We start from the raw sequence: 18580 nt of genomic DNA on the forward strand, positions 1-18580 counted from the left end.
TTTTTTTATTATGGTTATGAAATCTGGGTTTTGATTTTCTGGTCTTCTGAAGGATATGTGTGTGTGTGTGTGTGTGGTTTTTTTCCATTTTTTCTGAATTACTTAAAATGCACAAGTGTTAGCTTGGATCTTTGTCTTTTGGTTGGTCATTCTAATAAATGGGTTTGCTTGGTGGTTTAGTATTGAGGGTTGTTCTACCTGCTCTGTTTAACTGTTTTGAGGGTACGGTTTATAATATTAGGAGTATGGGGGTGGTTGTTGTTCTTTCTTTGCTGAGGTTGATGGTGCACCTCTGTCACTTAAATAGGACATGTTGCTACAACACTATGCCATTGCCCATGCTTTATTTTTCTTTTTTTTTTGTGTCTTAAAAAGTAGAATTTAAAACTTATTTTATAAGAAACAGGCTGAGTTGGCCGGTTAGAATTTGAAGTAGAATAAAGTTCAAACCACTCAAAGTTGGGTTAGGTTATTTAACCTTTTAAAAATAATTTAGCCAAATCAAACCAAGTCAATCTAAAATATACTGGTCAATGGTCAATTAAGCTTTCAAGCAAAGGGCCATGCATGTTGAAATGTCTTGTTCTGCATGCCAGTTACATCTTTCCAACATTGAAATGTCTATTTTCTTATTATTATCACTTTCTTTATATAGCCCAATGCCCTTTTTCATCTGTTTTCCTTTATTCACAAATTCAATATGTGATAAACAAAATTCTAATTAATAGCCATATTTATACACCTAAAATTTTGTTGTTTTGCCATTATCTGTTGAATTATTTAATTGCTGTAGCTGCTGCTGGGTCCCAAATCTGTTCGATTATATCAATTTAATTCTTGCTAAATGATGATTGTGCTAAATTCGTGGTTAAATGGTTGCATATGGCAATTACAATTTTTTTTTTGTCTGTGATTTTTATAGTTATTCATGGTTAAGATTGAAGGCGAGAGTTTTTGTTTAAGGTCTTCCAAGCAGATTTTGTCAAAACGTGATTATGTCATGGCAAGGTACAATGCATACTTTAATGCTTTTGATTTGTTAGTTTTGAAGTTAGAATTTAACCTATTATATTTGTACTATAAATTCTATGTTTCTCTTTATTTGTTTTACCTCAATGGGTTTCTAGAGAATTACTTCTAAGACTAGGAACTATTTTCCAACCTAATTACAAGGCTTTGAAAGTCCTTTTCATTGCCCATTCCCTTTATAGCGAATAATACCCTTCCTCCTCTATTCTTGTTATCTTCACTTTGCGACCCCTTATAAATTTTCCTCCTAAAAAATTTAATAATTATCAATTAGGTTTTGTGATATGCCAAAGGATTGGATGGATCTACCGAGGTATAGTGAAGAGTATATCAATGGTGTTATTAGTTTTTTAGACTTTGCATACTCCAAGGGAGAACCGGATGGACGACAAATTCAATGTCCTTGTAAGAAGTGTTGTAACATTAATTGGTATAGAAGAGATGTGGTATTTGACCATTTAGTAGCCGACGGATTCGTTAAGGAATATAGAACATGGATTAATCATGGCGAATGGGCAATCCCGATGGCGATTGACGATGACACGGATGATGAAGAAGGTGCACGCGATGACATCGAAGGACTGCTTAATGATGCATTTGGAGATGTATCTCATGCTGAGGGTGTTACTGTAGGTCAAAATACAGAGGCTAAAAAGTTTTACAATTTAATAGATGGGGCAAGTCAAGAGTTATACCCGGGTTGTAATAAATTTTTTACATTATCTTTTACCATCCGTCTGTACTTGTTAAAGTGTTTGCACGGTTGGAGCAATGCCTCCTTTACTTCACTTCTTGAGCTATTGAAAGAGGCAATGCCTGACATTAACATACCTTCATCTTTCCATAAGACAAAGGCTATGATAAGAGATTTAGGGCTGGATTATAAAAAAATTGATGCTTGTCCTAATGATTGCCTCCTGTATAGAAAAGAACTAAAGGATAAAAAACAATGTCGTGTGTGTGGAACTTCTCGATATACTGAAAATTCTAGTGATAATAGCGAGAACCAACCTGACAAGAAAGGTCGTCCTATTCCTGCAAAGACTCTGAGATACTTTCCTATAATTCCAAGACTTCAGAGATTATTTATGTGCTCAAAGACGGCAGCTAGTCTGAGGTGGCATGATGAGGAGCGCGTAAAAAATGGGACATTAAAGCATCCTGCTGATGGCTTGGCATGGAAGAACCTTGATGAAATGGATAAAGAATTTGCAAAAGAATCTCGCAATATTAGACTAGGCTTGTCAAGTGATGGATTCAACCCATTTCGTAGCATGAACATTTCATGGAGCACGTGGCTCGTGATGCTGATGGTATACAACTTGCCTCCATGGATGTGCATGAAACCCGAATATTGTATGCTTTCTTTGCTTATTCCTGGGCCACAATCACCTGGTAAAGACATTGATGTGTATCTACAACCATTGATAGAAGACTTGAAGTTGTTGTGGGAAATAGGGGTCGAAACTTATGATGCGTCAAAGAATGAGACCTTTCAAATGCGGGCAGCTCTTTTGTGGATAATCAACGATTTTCCTGCTTATGCTATGTTGTCTGGGTGGAGTACAAAGGGAAAATTGGCTTGCCCTTGTTGCAACAAAAATACCTGTAGCTTACAACTAAAACATAGTCGGAAGACAGTTTATATGGACCATCATGTCTTTTTACCCATGGATCATCCATGGAGAACCAATACAAGGTCTTTTAATGGGAAGCAGGAATTAAGACCCCCTCCACATGTTATTGAAGGAGCCGAAATTTTTGAGATGCTACAAAATGTTGAGAATGTCTTTGGAAAGAAGCAAAGTACATCAAATAGTTTCCCATGGAATTGGAAAAAAAGATCAATTTTCTTTGAATTGCCTTACTGGCACGAGAACCCACTGCGTCACAACTTAGATATCATGCACATAGAGAGGAATATACCTGACAGTGTAATTGGAACTCTCTTGGATATCCCAGGCAAGACAAAGGACCATTTGAATGCTCGATATGACTTAAAAAATTTGGGTATCTGGAAAAATCTTCAACCAAAGGAGGTGAATAATGGCAAGAGAATAAAGTTGGCAAAGGCATGCTTTTCTATGACTGCTGCAGAGAAGTCAGTTTTTTGTGGTGTTTTGAAGACAACAAAGCTACCTGATGGTAGTGCTTCGAATATATCACGCTGTGTACATCTAGGAGAAAGAAAAGTTTCTGGGTATAAGACCCACGATGCTCAGTTCATGCTTCACTATTTACTACCAATACCGATTAAAAGCATCCTTCCTGATCATGTGGTCATTCTGTTGATTCGACTAAGTTCCTTTTTTCGTCGCTTGTGCAAGAAGTTCATCACACTGGAAGAGATAGATCTACTGGAGTTAGAGATTGTGAAAATGTTATGCCACCTTGAGAGGATCTTTCCCGCTAGTTTTTTTGACATAATGGTTCATCTTTCCATTCATTTAGCAAATGAGGTGAGATTGGAGGTCCGGTGCAGTTTCGTTGGATGTATCCTCTAGAAAGGTACATGTGTACATTAAAGTCATATGTTCGCAACAGAAGTCGGCCCGAAGGTTCTATTGCAGAGGCATATCTGGCTGAGGAGTGCTTAACTTTCTGCTCAAGATACTTGCATGGAGGTGTGCAAACAAGACTTAATAAACGGCCTCAGAATGATGATGATCCTAACGAAGACAAAGTTGTACCATCAAAGTTGTTTTCTAACAAAGGTCGTTCGTTAGGTGTGGGAAATGGAGAACCAATTAATCTAGATGACATAGCAATTGCTCAAGCCCATGTGTATGTATTACACAATTGTGAAGAAGTTGTAGATTATGTTAGGTAACTCAATTAAACTTTTTTTTTTATTTCGGTCAAGTTCACCCATATTTTTGTGATCAAACCTAACTATTATTAATTATAGAGAGCATAAGGAAGAGGTTAACAATCAGCGGGAAATAAAATGGAGAAAAGCAAAAGTTCACAACAAAACGTTCACGCAGTGGTTTGAAACTCGTGCAAGGGATCCAAATGTGCCTTCTTGGCTAAAAGAATTATCTCAAAGTCTAAGCTTTGTGGCAAGAAGATTTTCTGGATATATAATTAATGGATACAGGTTTCACACGGTGGAGAGTGAGGCAAGGAGGAAAACACAAAACAGTGGTGTCATATTAACTGCTTTAACTTCAAGCTTTGCAAGTGCTAAGGATCAAAGTCCAATCCAAGACAATGTAGCTTATTATGGCAGGTTGTTTGAGATAGTAGAGTTAGACTATTTTCGGCGTTTTAAGGTGGTCTTATTTCGGTGTGAGTGGTACGATGCTGGGAGAGATAAGTATGGTCTTACATTTGTTCACTTCCATAAGAAATGCTTCCAAAATGAACCTTTTATACTAGCATCTCAAGCACATCAGTGTTTTTATGTGCAAGATCCATATGAACATAACAAACATTATGTTATGGAAATTGTCCCAAGAGATTTATTTAAAACAAGCGACGAATCTGAGTCTGAGGCCCGTCAAACACACTATAGTGAACAACACGAGCGTATAACGAGCCCTGCCATACCAGCTGATGATGGTGAACTTATTCTGGAGAGGACTGATTTACGACCCACGGTTATTGAAACGGTTCCCCAAGTGACTTCTGTCCAAGAATATGAGGCAGACTTCATTGGAGATTCTGATTCTGATTGGTCATCCTAAGCAATTTATTGCATAATATGTACATATGTATACTTAAGTTTTCTTTTTCACCTTTTTATTTGTAAGTAATACTTATTTTCCTGTTAATTTGTCAGTCTCTTACATATTTCTTATATTGATTTTGATGGGTATATTGACTCTACTTATTTTTCAGTCTCTTCCATTTATTTGTGTAGGAATAAAGAATTTATTGATCTTAAAGCTACATCAAGTAAGAATTTGCTTAGACAATTTGAGGCTAAGAGACAAAGGATTGTAACTGAATGCAAGAAATATGAAATGGAAGCTGCAGCTGCTAATGACAAGGAGAAATCTGAGTGAAGGGTGGATGAACCGGAAAGTCAATTGGAGATGCGTGCAACCAAAGGGCAGAAGATATCCACGTCAAAGAAGTTGGATTTTAGTCATCTGCGAAGCACATTCGATTCTATTAGAAAAAGGATTAATTCCACGCCTACCACCTTGGAAGTATAGCCAAATATTCCTTCGCAACAGCCAGAAAATAAAAAGAGAAAGGAGCTATTGCCTATGCCTACTGTTGAGAAAGTCAAGAATGGAGTGCAGGGTGAGAAATCAACACAAGGCTTAAAGAAGTCTAAGCCTACAAACATGGAGAAGATGAACTTCCAAGGAAGCTCGAAGCAATTCGTAAAAGGAATAGCAACGTGTCAACAAGTCTAAGCCAAGAACTGAGTTGTCCAAGTTCTACTCAACTCACAATCAACCAAGGGCAATAGCAGAATTTTTAACTCACAGATGAAGAGACTTAAACAGGGCAAGATGACACAACTTTGCCTTCTCCTGAAACTACCCCACAACCTGAAAGTGTAATGTTTGAGCAAGGAATATCAACAAAGGGTAAGAGGATGCCAGGAGTAAAGGCTACAACAATTTATGAGTTCTTAAAGAAAAATGGGATAGACGTGGAAATTGAAGGACCAAGCACTGAACTAAGTGAGGACGGGGAAGAAAGCATGGCACTTGATAAAGACTATTATCAACATGTGATGGAGGACATTGATGATGAAGAAGGTACTGTTTTGCTATTTTTCTATCTTCTCTTATAAATTGTAATGCTTCTTTTTTCAATTAGCATCACTAATTAGTCCTTAATCTATTTCCTAATGAATGAAACTAGGAGAGCCAAAGAAGAAGAAAACCCGTGGAAAAACAACTTGCAAGGAGATTTATGCAAGGACTATGGAACAGCGGGAAGAAGTCACTTTTGATATTGGACAGCCCGTAGGACCAACCGACCAAAGTGTTTCTAATTTAACTAGTTTTGTTGGCACTATTGGTAGAAATAAAAGATTCGTAAGCCTTTTGTACACTAGTTGGCATGCTGTTCCTTCTAAAGCTAAGAAGTTCATGTGAGATTATGTTAATGTAAGATACTTGGTAATTATTGATTTCAAGTTTTTTATTCAGCACAAGAGCAATTAACAATTACTTATAATCATGCAGACCAAGTTTATCCTCCCAGACAGTGCAGAAAAGTGGGTAATGCAAGCGATTCGAGATGCTTGGAAGCGGTTCAAAGAAAAGATTAAGTAAAAGCACTTTGTTCCCTATGATACTATTGAAGATATGGTGAAGAATCGACCCCCACAAGTACCACAAAGTGGTTTCATAAAATTGATCTATTATTGGAGTCATCCTCTAATCCAGGTAAAAGACTATATATGTCAAATTTTCATGTGAAACTATTTGACTATTCAAAGAGCAATATGGTATATATTTAGTTACTAATGTGAAGCAGCTCTGATGTTTTTTGATGTCTCAATAAGCACTAATTTGGTGTGAATTATTGTTATTAAAAGAAAATTTATTAAGCGTTTCAGCATTATGTGATGTCTATATGCCTTTCTACTTGGCTAGCTACTTTTTTATCTCATTGCAAAGGTCAGATATATGTTTAGCAGTAGCCAAATTGATAGTGGTTCATGCCAAATGAGCATGCTCTGAGATGAATTATAGAGTGTGCTTTGTCATTTTCTCTGCCCAGCTTTTAGTCAGTTATAGGTGCGTATTAGGTATTTGTGATTTGGTGTGTGTTGTGGCGATGGCATTTTCCCCCTGTGGTAGTAGGATATTTTGGATACTTTGTGTTGGAATGTAGGTACCTACTCGGGATAGTGAAGTTGTTGGAGATAAGATTGAGAACTCAATCAGTGAGGTTGGTGTTCCTAATATCTAACTGGGATAAAATTTTATGTTTTTTTGGATTCTTTGTGAAGCTAGTGGGAGGTGAAATAATGGAAGGAATCTTGATGAGACTAATTGGTCAAAAAGTTTCCCATCATCAGCTGATGGCGCCGTACTTAGTAGTGAATCTGGGGTACTATTTTTTAGTCAGGTTGGTTTTGTAAATGAGTAGTTCTCCATTGGACAAGGACAGCTGCATATTATTTGACATGAATTGTAGTTTGTAACCGTTCTTTTTTTTGACATTTATGAATTATGATGAGAAAACTCCATAGATAAACAAAGCTTTTGATGGTTATGTACTTGCTTTTCATGGATAAATTGTACTAAATAGTTTGTATAACTAGATGTAGAGTTAGGTTCATTATTTTTGAATAATATTTGTCGGGTGAATGTGGCATTTTTCACTGCTTTAGCTTAATAATGCAGCCTTGCTAGTAGATTTGCCTAACTCATTATGCTGCACGTGTTAGTAACTGTATGCTAACTTTTTATTCACTTCCAGTCAATAAGTCAAAGAAACAAGCAACACAAGGAAAAACAGAAGTTTCCACATCGCATGGGGCCAATCAATTTCGGAAGAGTACGAGTGGCTATGGTAAATAGTAGATTTATATTATATTAGAATTTATATTTGCATAAATTGAAGGAAGAAACCGAAGTATGATCTTGTTTTGCAACGAGCAACAAAGGAAACAAACGAGGAATCAAAAAGGTTTGAGATGTTCATTGCTACCCGAACAAGTCGGAAGAGGAAAGAAGTGGGTGAGGAAACACAAACTGCTGTTGTAAGAGTTCATTGAATCATTCATAATTACATTTCAAATTTAGGATACGGTAACTAACTCAATTTTAAATGTTTCTTCTATGCAGGAAGACTTCCAACACCGCCAAGCTGCTGGTGAAACAGAAGAGGAAGCATTTGAGGCCTTATTCGGGAAAGAACAACCAGGTTGGGTAAGGTTGTATGGAAGATCTGTGACAAAGACTGATTTAAAAAAACATGCTGAAATTAATGAAATCAAGAATCAGCACAAAGAGGAAGTGTCCAGCCTAAAGGATAAACTTGGACACATGGAGGCCCAACAGCAAAAACAAGAGGCCAAACAGCAAAAACAAGACAAAGAGATTCATGGGTTGCGAAATATGATCAAGTTATTACTGCAGTGATCGGAACCTGGAATGAGGCCAGAAGAACTAGAAGCTTTATTACAAGACGCCCAACAGTCTCCTATTGATGCGAATAGCGGCCATGGATCAACACATTTTCCGAACTTAGATGTGGTATGTCCTTATTTATTCCTTGTTCCATAGTTTTTTACTTGCATTTACATTAATTGCTATGGCTGGAAATGTTTGCTGGCTTTATTAAGTGTGAAAGTCTGGTTAATTAGTGCATGAAAAATGCTATAGGGACATATCAGGATTGTGTTAAAGGAAATAGAAGAAAGAAACACCTGTAGATTTTCATGGTTTGAATGAAACAAGATAATACATAATTCCTTGAATTCACCTCTTCTTCCGTGACCATGTTATTTTTTTTAGTACATGCTTTCTTGGTTTGTATGTCTACGTGTTCCATTTAATTTTTATAATTACGAATGTCATTATGAATATTTTTTTAACTATTTTTCTATATAATTATGCAGGGCAACAATGAAGATTAAGCAATAATGAAGATTAAGCTGACTATTATTGTGGTTTATTGGCTAAGATAGAGTGCTATTTAGAATCTTTACATGTATGGTTGACTAATAATTTTTATTAGAAGATACTTTTATTGGCTAAGTGATATTATGGTTTTGATATGGCTATACTTACTTTAGTTTGAGATGTATGAATTTTTACAGTTAACTTCATTCTAGTACTTTTGGATCAATGTTATAAATATATTTTGGTTAGAGATAATTTTTATTATATAAAGAAATTATTTAGTATAATTATGTATTTATTTTTATTTTTTAATATTCAACTCATTTATACATGTAATCATATTAACTATTATGTTGTATTAATAATTATTATATATATATATATATATATATATATACAGGAAAGAAAACAAGACCTAAGGCTAGACTTATATACAGTAGCTATAGTATACAAAAAAAAATGAGACCTAAGGCTACACTTATATACAGTAGCTATAGTATATATAAAAAAAAGAGGGACCTAAGGCTACGCTTATAAAAAGTAGCTATGGTATACAATGTGGCTACGCTTTACAAGTGATGCAGTAGCGTTGAAAAACGTAGCCTATTCTGGAAGAATGAAAGCTGAAAAGTGTAGCCTTTGGTCCTGGACAGCATCACTTGAAAAGCGTAGCCTATTCCCAAACGCCAAAAGCGTAGCCCTTGGTGCAGAAAAGTGTAGCCTTTGAGAATAGGCAACGGGTGAATAGGAATCACCCCAAAAAGCGTAGTCGTAGCCCAAAAAGCGTAGCCGTAGCCTAAGGCATCATTTTTTTTCACTTTTGGCTACACTTTTCAAGTGTACCTGAATGGGTGTTTTTTTTGTAGCTACTTTAATTTTGAATAAGTGACATATAAGTCAGATGAGAACAACTTTTGAAAATTGTATTTTTCTTCTAAAGATTCAATTGGACATAACTAACTTGAATATGTGACATGTAATTCGACCTAAGGACTACTTTTAAATCTAATTAGAAAAATAAATTAGTTTTTGTGATTAATCTCTTGATTAATTAATTGACGACTAATTAATGCATAAGAACCTGAGGAACCAGGAAATTGGAAATCAATTACTAAAGATTTGTCATGAAGGATCTTTGCAAACTTCAAGATAAGTAAACAAGGTTTAATTTCTCTAAAAGCACAAATATCTCGAAGCTCTTGACTCTCACCATCACTGTTTTCTCTCAAAATCAATATTCAATCTCTCTGTCCGTAAGCATTCAAGCATTCAAGCACTCAAGGTTCTCAAGCTCTCAGCAAGACACAATCTTGTCCCCTTCAAATTAGGTTTTATTAATCTAATTAAGAATTTAATTTGATAAGTGCTTGTACAATCCTTTAATCTTCATGGGAACGATATCTACTCACCATGGTATTACTTGAACGATCTAGTGCACTTTCCGGTATCTGTGAGCTTTAATTTTTGCTCATCAAGTTTTTGGCGTCGTTGCCGCAGGAATAATTGAGATTGACAATAGAAAGTCCGATTAAATCCTAACTTAGATCATGTTTACGTACTTTTCTTTTCTTTTCTTCACATTTCTTGTCCTTTCCGTTTATTTTCTTTGTTCTTGTTTTCTTTTTCACGCCTTTTGTTTCCTTTCTTATTTCCATTCATTCTTCTAATTTATGTACGTTTATTTTATTTTGAAAAAAAATTTAATCCTGTACTTTTTTTTATTCTGTTCCACGTTCTCCTTTTTTCTTTTATCTTCTTTTTTATTTTCTCTTTCCTTCTATCTTCTTTTTTCGTTTATTTTACCTTCTTTTCTTTGTTTAATCCTTTTCTAAAATTAGATTCTATTTTATTTTTGTTTCTTTGCATTTCCTTAGTTGGCTTAAATTTTTTTCTGTAGTTTTCTTTATACCGTAAGGTGCGTTTGATCTTGTTTTATTATTATCTTGCATGCAAAAATACTATAAGAATAAGGGCAATTAGCTACCACAAAAATAGTTATAAAATTATCGCTAATCTGACACAAAATATAATTTTGTGACAGATTAGCTACTGCCTAGAAACTAATGCTTTTCTCGCTAATTACAAGTCGCAGATTAGTGAGGCAAACCCAACAGTCACTAATTCATCAGAAAGTTTTTTAGGTACTAAATAGATAGTCACAAATTCATCACTAAAGTAAAATCTAATTCCATAGAAGAAATAGACTAAATAGTAATCGCTAATTAGCGACAAACTCTACTGCAACAAACTCATCGCTAAATCCAAGCTAACTTCATAGATAAAATGGAATGCTTAGTTGACGCTAATTAGTGAGGAATTTTTCTGAACCTAACTCATCGTAAGTTATCCGCTAATATAATCGCAAATCTATCACATTTTGTAGTAAATTTATAGCTAATCTTTAAAATCCTTAAACAAATTTGTAGGAATTTTGTCGCTAAACCAAAGATATTCTAAATGAGAAAGCAAAGTTACGAAGTAGTCGCTAATTTGCTAGAAAATAATATGTAGTCAATTAGTTGCAATACTATGGTGAATGTCATCACAAATTCCTTTTAAACTAGTAACAAATCGATAGGTATCTCACAAATGTTTCAGTCACAATGGAGTCTTTAATTTGTCACCATCATCAACATCGAGTATGTCACTAATATTTTCCAGAATATTAGTTAGAATACCAATTTTGTCGCTATACTAAAATAAATAGCATATTACTTTTTTTTTATTTTAGTCATTGAACTAAAAAATTATAATGCATACAAATATAATTAGTTCATCAAAATTATGCATGTTTAAAAAAGCCCAAACCATGTTTAAAGAAATCAGGTATTGAAGCTTAACTTAATAATAACCAAGTCTTGGGCTTGATCAAATGCCTATTCTATCTATTCAATAGCTCTAAAAAATATGACTTAATTAGTAAACTAACAAAGAAAAAGGCTCAGTTACAATATCACGTAAAAGTAAGTACTCACTCACTTATTTAGAGATGTTTCAATCTGACTGCACAAATGTGATCCTACTTATATAAAATTCATTATACATTATACATCTAAGTTCCTCATTGCACATTAAAAATTAAAAAAATGAAAAATACAAATAAACAACGCCTAAGACTTGGCAACTACATTAATATCTATGTTTGGAAACATAGTTGGTTGATTTGCTAAAATACTGCAGGGTAAGGTAGAAATATTATTTTCTCTATCATCCCTCCCTTTTATTATTATGCACAAAATATGAGGAGAATCATCTATTTTAGTAAACCTACAGGTATAAGCACGAAAATAAAAAGAAGATAAGCCTAAGCATTAGGTGAATCAATTTTCAAGAAATAATGCTAAATATGTAACATGTTCAACACGAAGTATATCATAATGAATTTTTTTGAGCCTAATGTGTAATGATTTACTCACCAAGAGTATCATAGAAGCTTAATGTAACAGAATTATTTCCATGAGTGAAAAACAAGAAATAGGAAAGAAAGAAAATAAGAATTTCGAGCAAATGACCATATTCCAAGAATATCAGCAAAAGTATTCAAGAACCTCCAAACCTAAAAATAAAGTAATCAGAAAGTTTTAACATATTTCTTATAAGGAATGCCAAACATAACATACATATATATATACACACACACACATGAAAAAAAACTTGACCATGAGAAAATTTCCTGTTTTCTTTTGAGTCTAACCAAGGTTGGATTGAAAATGGTCTTTTCAACTGCACAGACTCGAGTGGGAATGGTGTCTACCAATCTGAAAACAAATGCCAACAATAGCTCCCTTAAAATGAGCATTGAATATTTCAACTATAGGAATCACAGGCTAAACCAAAATGAAAAAAAATCATAAATTTAAGAGATATGAGAGTCATGTTTTAATCCAAAACAATCAATAAAAATTAGGATTTCAAAGTGATGCCCATTTTTTATGTTTAAACACTTAATTGACCATAAAAATATTTAAATTCCTATCCTTTATACAGTTATAAAGACATGCAGAATTCGTAAAAAAGTTAATTTGGAGGTTTTTGTCATCATCATTATTTCATAACCCCCCTTCTCCCAAAAAAAAGCAAAAATGCCACACACACACACAAAGTAGATACCAATTCATTTCAGTCAAAATGAAATAGATGTTAATAGATGAGAAAAATTAAAATTACCACAATTCAACTTCAATTTCCAAATAGTGTAATCTTCAGGAAGCAGATAAACACAAGATACACAATCCCATTGAATATATCTTCACCTCTATAAAACATGAGATTTTGCATAGTTTTATAATCAAGAGCCAGTATCGAAGGAAGTCTCTTCTTCAGTGTAGCTAGTTTCAGACGTTCATCTTCAATAAGTTCCATTGATTCTCTGGCCATTCTACGAGAAAGAGCCCTCTCAATAGTAGCTTTGATCCTTGTTTTCTCTTTCTCCCTGCGTAGTTCTTCCTTCTGTTTTAGTTTCTCAGCCTACAAGAACAACTAAGATCAGCATCATTTATTTTCATTTAACATATCAGAGTAAATTAGTAGAAAAATCTTATATACTCTTATTGATTCTTTCTATAAAAGCTTCTCCTTATGCTCTAGACCGTGCCTCTGTTCTCTTTGGTACCTCTCCTTCTCTCGCTATCTTTCACATAGAAACCTTTCTTCTTCTTTCCACCTTTCTTCTTCTTTCTACCTTTCACGGTTATTCCTCTCCATCTCTTTCTTTATTTGCTCTTCCATCTTAATGTATGGCATGACAGTATTAGCTATACTATAAAATAAATTTATATTAATCGGGAAAAATTGAGAGTGACTCAAATCTTTCACTGTAGAATCTTTTATTTTTCAATCTCTTTTCTAACTCTTTTCTCATGAGCTTCAAGTTCATGTTGTATTCTAGCTTCTTCATTCTGCAAGCAAAGATGAGTCAGCAAGCACTAAGCAACCATTCTATGGCAATAAACACAGTGTTGCAGGTTTATATACGATTCGCTTCCTTTGAAACTTTAAAGGTTTCTCCTCATAGATAACCGTGTTGTTAGATGGCACTAGTGTAGTGTCAGTTGGAGTTATTGGGAGAACCCCACCATGAGTAACAACTGTTACATCAACAAAAATTCAGAATTTAAAATCAGTTCAGAACCAACAATAATAACAGAACCATGAGAGGTGCAGAGATTCTAAAGACCCGAAATACAACATCGACAACGATAAGAACATCAAGCAGGACCGCCAGCGACGCAACCGGTAGCAGTAGCAGTTGTAACAACCCAATTTTCAGTATGGCATGCTCATACCAAAACATCGAGTGTTACCAATTTGAAACTACACTAACACTGTTATTAATAATATCAAGCCTGTAAATGGGTTAATAGAGCTCAACTTTTATAAAAAAAAATTCCTTAAAGATAATTCGCAAATAAGAAGAAACATGAGATTTTGCAAACTAAAACGATAAATAGATACATACACAAACAGGATAATATACTATAATATATATATATATATATATATATATATATATATAGCACCAAAAAGATGAAAAGTTAGTTACTCCCTCATAGTTATGTACATATATACAACTCAAAATATCTCTAGGGTCTGGCTCATATAGAAAGCCCCTAATCTAATGCCAGACTAGCTAGTATTCTAACTTCATCTCTCAAAAGTGTGAGTCTAAGACAAAAGAAACACTAAACTAGAAAGCTGCCAAAAGAAGATGCTGATATCGCTAGCTAATTGCTGTCAGAAGTCAAGTCCATGATCTCTATTTCCATCTCAGGATCCTCATCGTCCTCAAAAGTCAGATCCACAATCTCTATCTCCTCGATGTCCTTGTTGTCAGAAATAACGATGACCTCTGATGTACTATGGGTGTAAAACCCTGAAAATTTATAAATATTTAACTAATAAATTAGTTACGATCCAAAGAAATTAGAGAATTGAATTTTATAATTTAGAGAAGTAAAAATGTTTAGAATAAGAATTTAAACACTAATTTTAAAGGTTTTAGCCCAAAATTAGGTCAATGGGCCAAACTAGTTAGACCAAGCCCATATTGGGCCCAAGGCCCAACATATATAAGCATGTAACTAGCCTCTTTCCCCTTCCATTCATTCAATTCACGCTGCAAAGAGAAGAGACATCAAATGACCAAAACCCCTTTCCAGCTCAATCTTCTATCTTCCATAACTTTCAATCCGGAGGTCTGATTGACGAACTCTTTGATTCTAACCCAACAAAGTGGTATGGGTCTTTAATTTTAGTTCCCAGTTCTCTGTTTCTCTCTTTTCCATGTTTTTGGTTTGAGTATTGAGGCATTTTAATGATTTCGGTGGTGTAGGTACAATCTAACATTAGATAATTACTGGATTTTACCCCAATCATCAATGTATGAGGTAAGGAATAATTAACCCCTTTTAATATTCCAATTTTATGAGGTTAGGGTTTTGGAATTGTGTATGTATATGAAATTATATGAAATTAGGTTGAATACATGTGAAATTTGTAACACCCTACCATACAAAGTCTTATGCTTAAGTCATAATTCAGATATGGCAAGGTATTACGACCTCTAAAACAAAAATTTAGTACGTATAGTAGTATGAATAATTGATTATAACTAGGAGCCTTTGTAGAAAAAGGGGGTAAACAAAAACCGTAACTCGAACGCGCAACACTCCGATCGATAACTTAACGAACCGGGATAAGCTAACGCGAGGTCATATATATAAAGAGTGTCAGAAACAAGAATATCAAGACTCAAAATCCGGCTGCGAAGAGAACCGGTCCGAGCATAGCAATATATACATATAATAAAATAAGGAAACCCCAAAGGAAACCCAAAGGGACACAAATACATACAACCTATTCTCCAAAATCCCCTCTAGAAGGAGTCATCACAGTTTGTATTATTTAATGGAGATAAAAGTATCTAAACAAGATATATAAACCAAACAGAGTCCCAAGAACAAAGGATCTTCGCTAATCCAGAAGTCTCCAGCATGCCTCAACGAGAAGCCTCGCGTCCTGCATCTGAAAACCACAAAATCCGCATGGGTAAGAACCAGAGGTCCCCAGTACGGTAACAACTTCCACATATATAATACATAATAATAGAGGAAAGCCGAAGGCAATCCTAGAACTTCCTCCAGGTAATATCAAAGCTTATAAACAAGCTAAACCGTAAGTGGCAACTGACTAAAGATCCTTCATTCTAACTAATGCTTCCCTTTCCAATTCCTTCAGACCTCCCAACCACCAGCAGGAGTATAATATAGCAAACACAGTTATATCAGACAAGAGATTTACAAATAGGAACAGATAAGGAATTTAGGCAATTAGCAAGTAATATGCAGTCAATAGGCAATCTCAAACAATTCATGTAGTATGCTTATGATGCATGCCTGTCCCTAGTGGCTGATGATATCATCTGTCGGTTATAGAGCCAACCCGACAAGTCCTGGTAGCTAACCATTGGACTGTCCCTCTGTCGTGCATCCCCAACTCGAGTTATACTCATCATAAACTTGATCATAATCATGATCCATATCCATTACCCTCACTGGTGAATATTTATCCATCACCATCACTGGTGAATATTTATGGGGCGAGCTCATCCGGGCCTTTCACAGTGCCCGGCCACACTTACGACATTGGGTTAACAGAGCTTCGAGTCTCAACCTGGAGCACATGGTGGCTAGCCATTGCTACTACCCAGGGAAACCCTCATCTCCAATGGTGGAAGTGCAAACATTCACAATTCATTCAACAGCATATATGCATTTATACTTAGCCATAAACATGGCTCCGCCGCCACACGGCATAATCCAGCCATCCGGCTCACAGTTAAATCCATAACCAGCCAATTCATTAACAATTACGGCCATTCGGCCCATGGCATAACAAGCACTTCCACCGCCATCCTCCACATCTCACATAATCATCTTTGATCCTCATGGATCATTCATTTTTCCCTTGCTTCACTCGCAAGTTACCACAATCACTAGCCTTTTTCCTCATGCTAGGCATATCATAATGATTTAAGACATAAGTGGTGAGATCGGAGGCTTAGAAGTATGAAGTTTGGCTTTTTAAAACTCAAAAATCAACTTTGGGATGAAAACAGGGCCACGCGTACGCGCACTCCACGCGCACGCGTGGATGGCCTTAAAACTCATCAGCGTGCAAGCGTCATACGCGCGAACGCGTGGGTCGAAAATTAGCCAAACGACGCGCACGCGTCAGCCACGCATACGCGCGAATACATTGTGCCCCAGGCACAAAACTGGCACAACTCTGGCACAACTCTCTGGAAAATGGCTGGGCATTCGATGCAGCGCATCGACGCACCCGCGCACACCACGCGCACGCGTGGATGATGCTTTCTCGAAGAACGCCGCGTACGCGCCAAGTGCGCCTACGCGCGGGGGGTGATTCTGCTAAAATTTTTCTAAGTTAAAAGCTGCAGAATTCACAGATTCAACCCCCAATCTTTCGACGGTCATAACTCTCTCATTTTAAATCATTTTTCACCCGTTCTTCGAACGGCATGGACATCCCGGATCCAATTTCATTTCTAAATAGATTTGGCACAAATCAAAGATCCGTAGTCCAAGTTATGTCCCGTCAAAGTATGCCCAAAAACCATATTTTCATTCAAAACCACAAAGTGCCATTTTCAAAACAAGCCACTTTCAACTCTTTTCAAAATCAATTAAAACATGCCAATTTCATCCCTTTTCTTTGAAATCAATCAAAGTGTACCAAATTCAACAACAAGCCATCCTCAACTCACGCATTGACATTTTACCAAAATTCCCAAAACTACCTCCAACCATTTTAACACTTCTCAATCAAATGGCTAAAGGACAAACACAATATCATGTCATGCATCCTTCCTCATCCCAATTTCCAATAATACCATTTCCAATCAACAATCACTATACATAATTAACATCATACTCACCATCAACATGGTACCACCCCTCAATTCAACCTCAATCATCCATCAAGCATATATCACAACATGCATTTCTCATATATCACACAATCAAGGCATCAATATTCATAATCACATATATGAACACATCATATATCTCAACCATTCAACAACACCAACAATTCAATGCCTATCTTAGGGCCTCTAGCCTAAGTATTTCCTACCACATTACATATTAGATACGAGAAACCGAAACCATACCTTAGCCGATTTTCTACGCTCAACCGGAGCACTTCCAAACCACTTGTCCACAAGCTCTCAAGGTATCAACACCTCCAAGAACAGATTTTATCACACAAAACCCTCTTCCAAGCTTTCCAAAATCACCAATCAAGCTCCAATATTCACATATACACAACCTAAGCCACAATCATCATACCCATACACAACATCTCAATGCCCAAACCTCATAGAACAACAAATTACGCTAGGGTTGAGAATCTTACCACACCCAAGGTCCAAGGAGACAAGATTAACCTTCTCCTTCAAGAGAGTTGGGTCCTATAACATCAAAGAACCCAAAATCTCAACATTTTTGCTCATGAAACTCGAAATCATGGGCTGGAATTTCGAACAGTAAAACGTGGCTTACCTCAAGATTAATTGTATGAGTTTTGTAGAGCTCTCCGCGGTGAATGTGTGGCCGCAAACGGAGCGGCAATCGGAGCTCTAGATCAAAAGTTATGGTGGTTTGAAGATCAAGTGAGAGAAAGAACTTGAGAGAGTGTTCTTCCCTCCATAGCCTCCATTTTCAGCGTGTTTAGTGTGTTGTGAGGAGAGAGAGTGCTGAAAACTAGGGTTTTGGTTTAGTTTAGTTGGGCCAAGGGCCCACTTTGGGTCCGGTTGGACCGGTTTGGCCCGTTTGGTCCAATCTTGGTCCGATTTCTATAAAATTGGTACCGAAATTCTCGTCTCAATCTCCTCTATCACATTTAGCCATAAAAATAACATTTTTGGCTTTCTAGAATAAATTCTCATTTATGGGTTAATTAGCTGTTAATTAACTGGGTCTTAC

At 35.8% G+C, this 18580-nt stretch overlaps 1 protein-coding gene across 1 annotated transcript; it reads left to right on the forward strand.

Annotated features, from left to right (window-relative positions):
- Positions 1 to 1553: 1553 nt before the first annotated feature.
- LOC112730112 (uncharacterized) lies at positions 1554 to 3533 on the forward strand. Its single transcript, XM_025780220.1, has one exon. The coding sequence runs from the start codon at positions 1554 to 1556 to the stop codon at positions 3531 to 3533; it is 1980 nt and encodes a 659-aa protein (XP_025636005.1).
- The last annotated feature ends 15047 nt before the right edge of the window (positions 3534 to 18580 follow it).

Source organism: Arachis hypogaea, chromosome 12 (genome assembly GCF_003086295.3).
Source record: "Arachis hypogaea cultivar Tifrunner chromosome 12, arahy.Tifrunner.gnm2.J5K5, whole genome shotgun sequence".
NCBI classification, from domain to species: domain Eukaryota; kingdom Viridiplantae; phylum Streptophyta; class Magnoliopsida; order Fabales; family Fabaceae; genus Arachis; species Arachis hypogaea.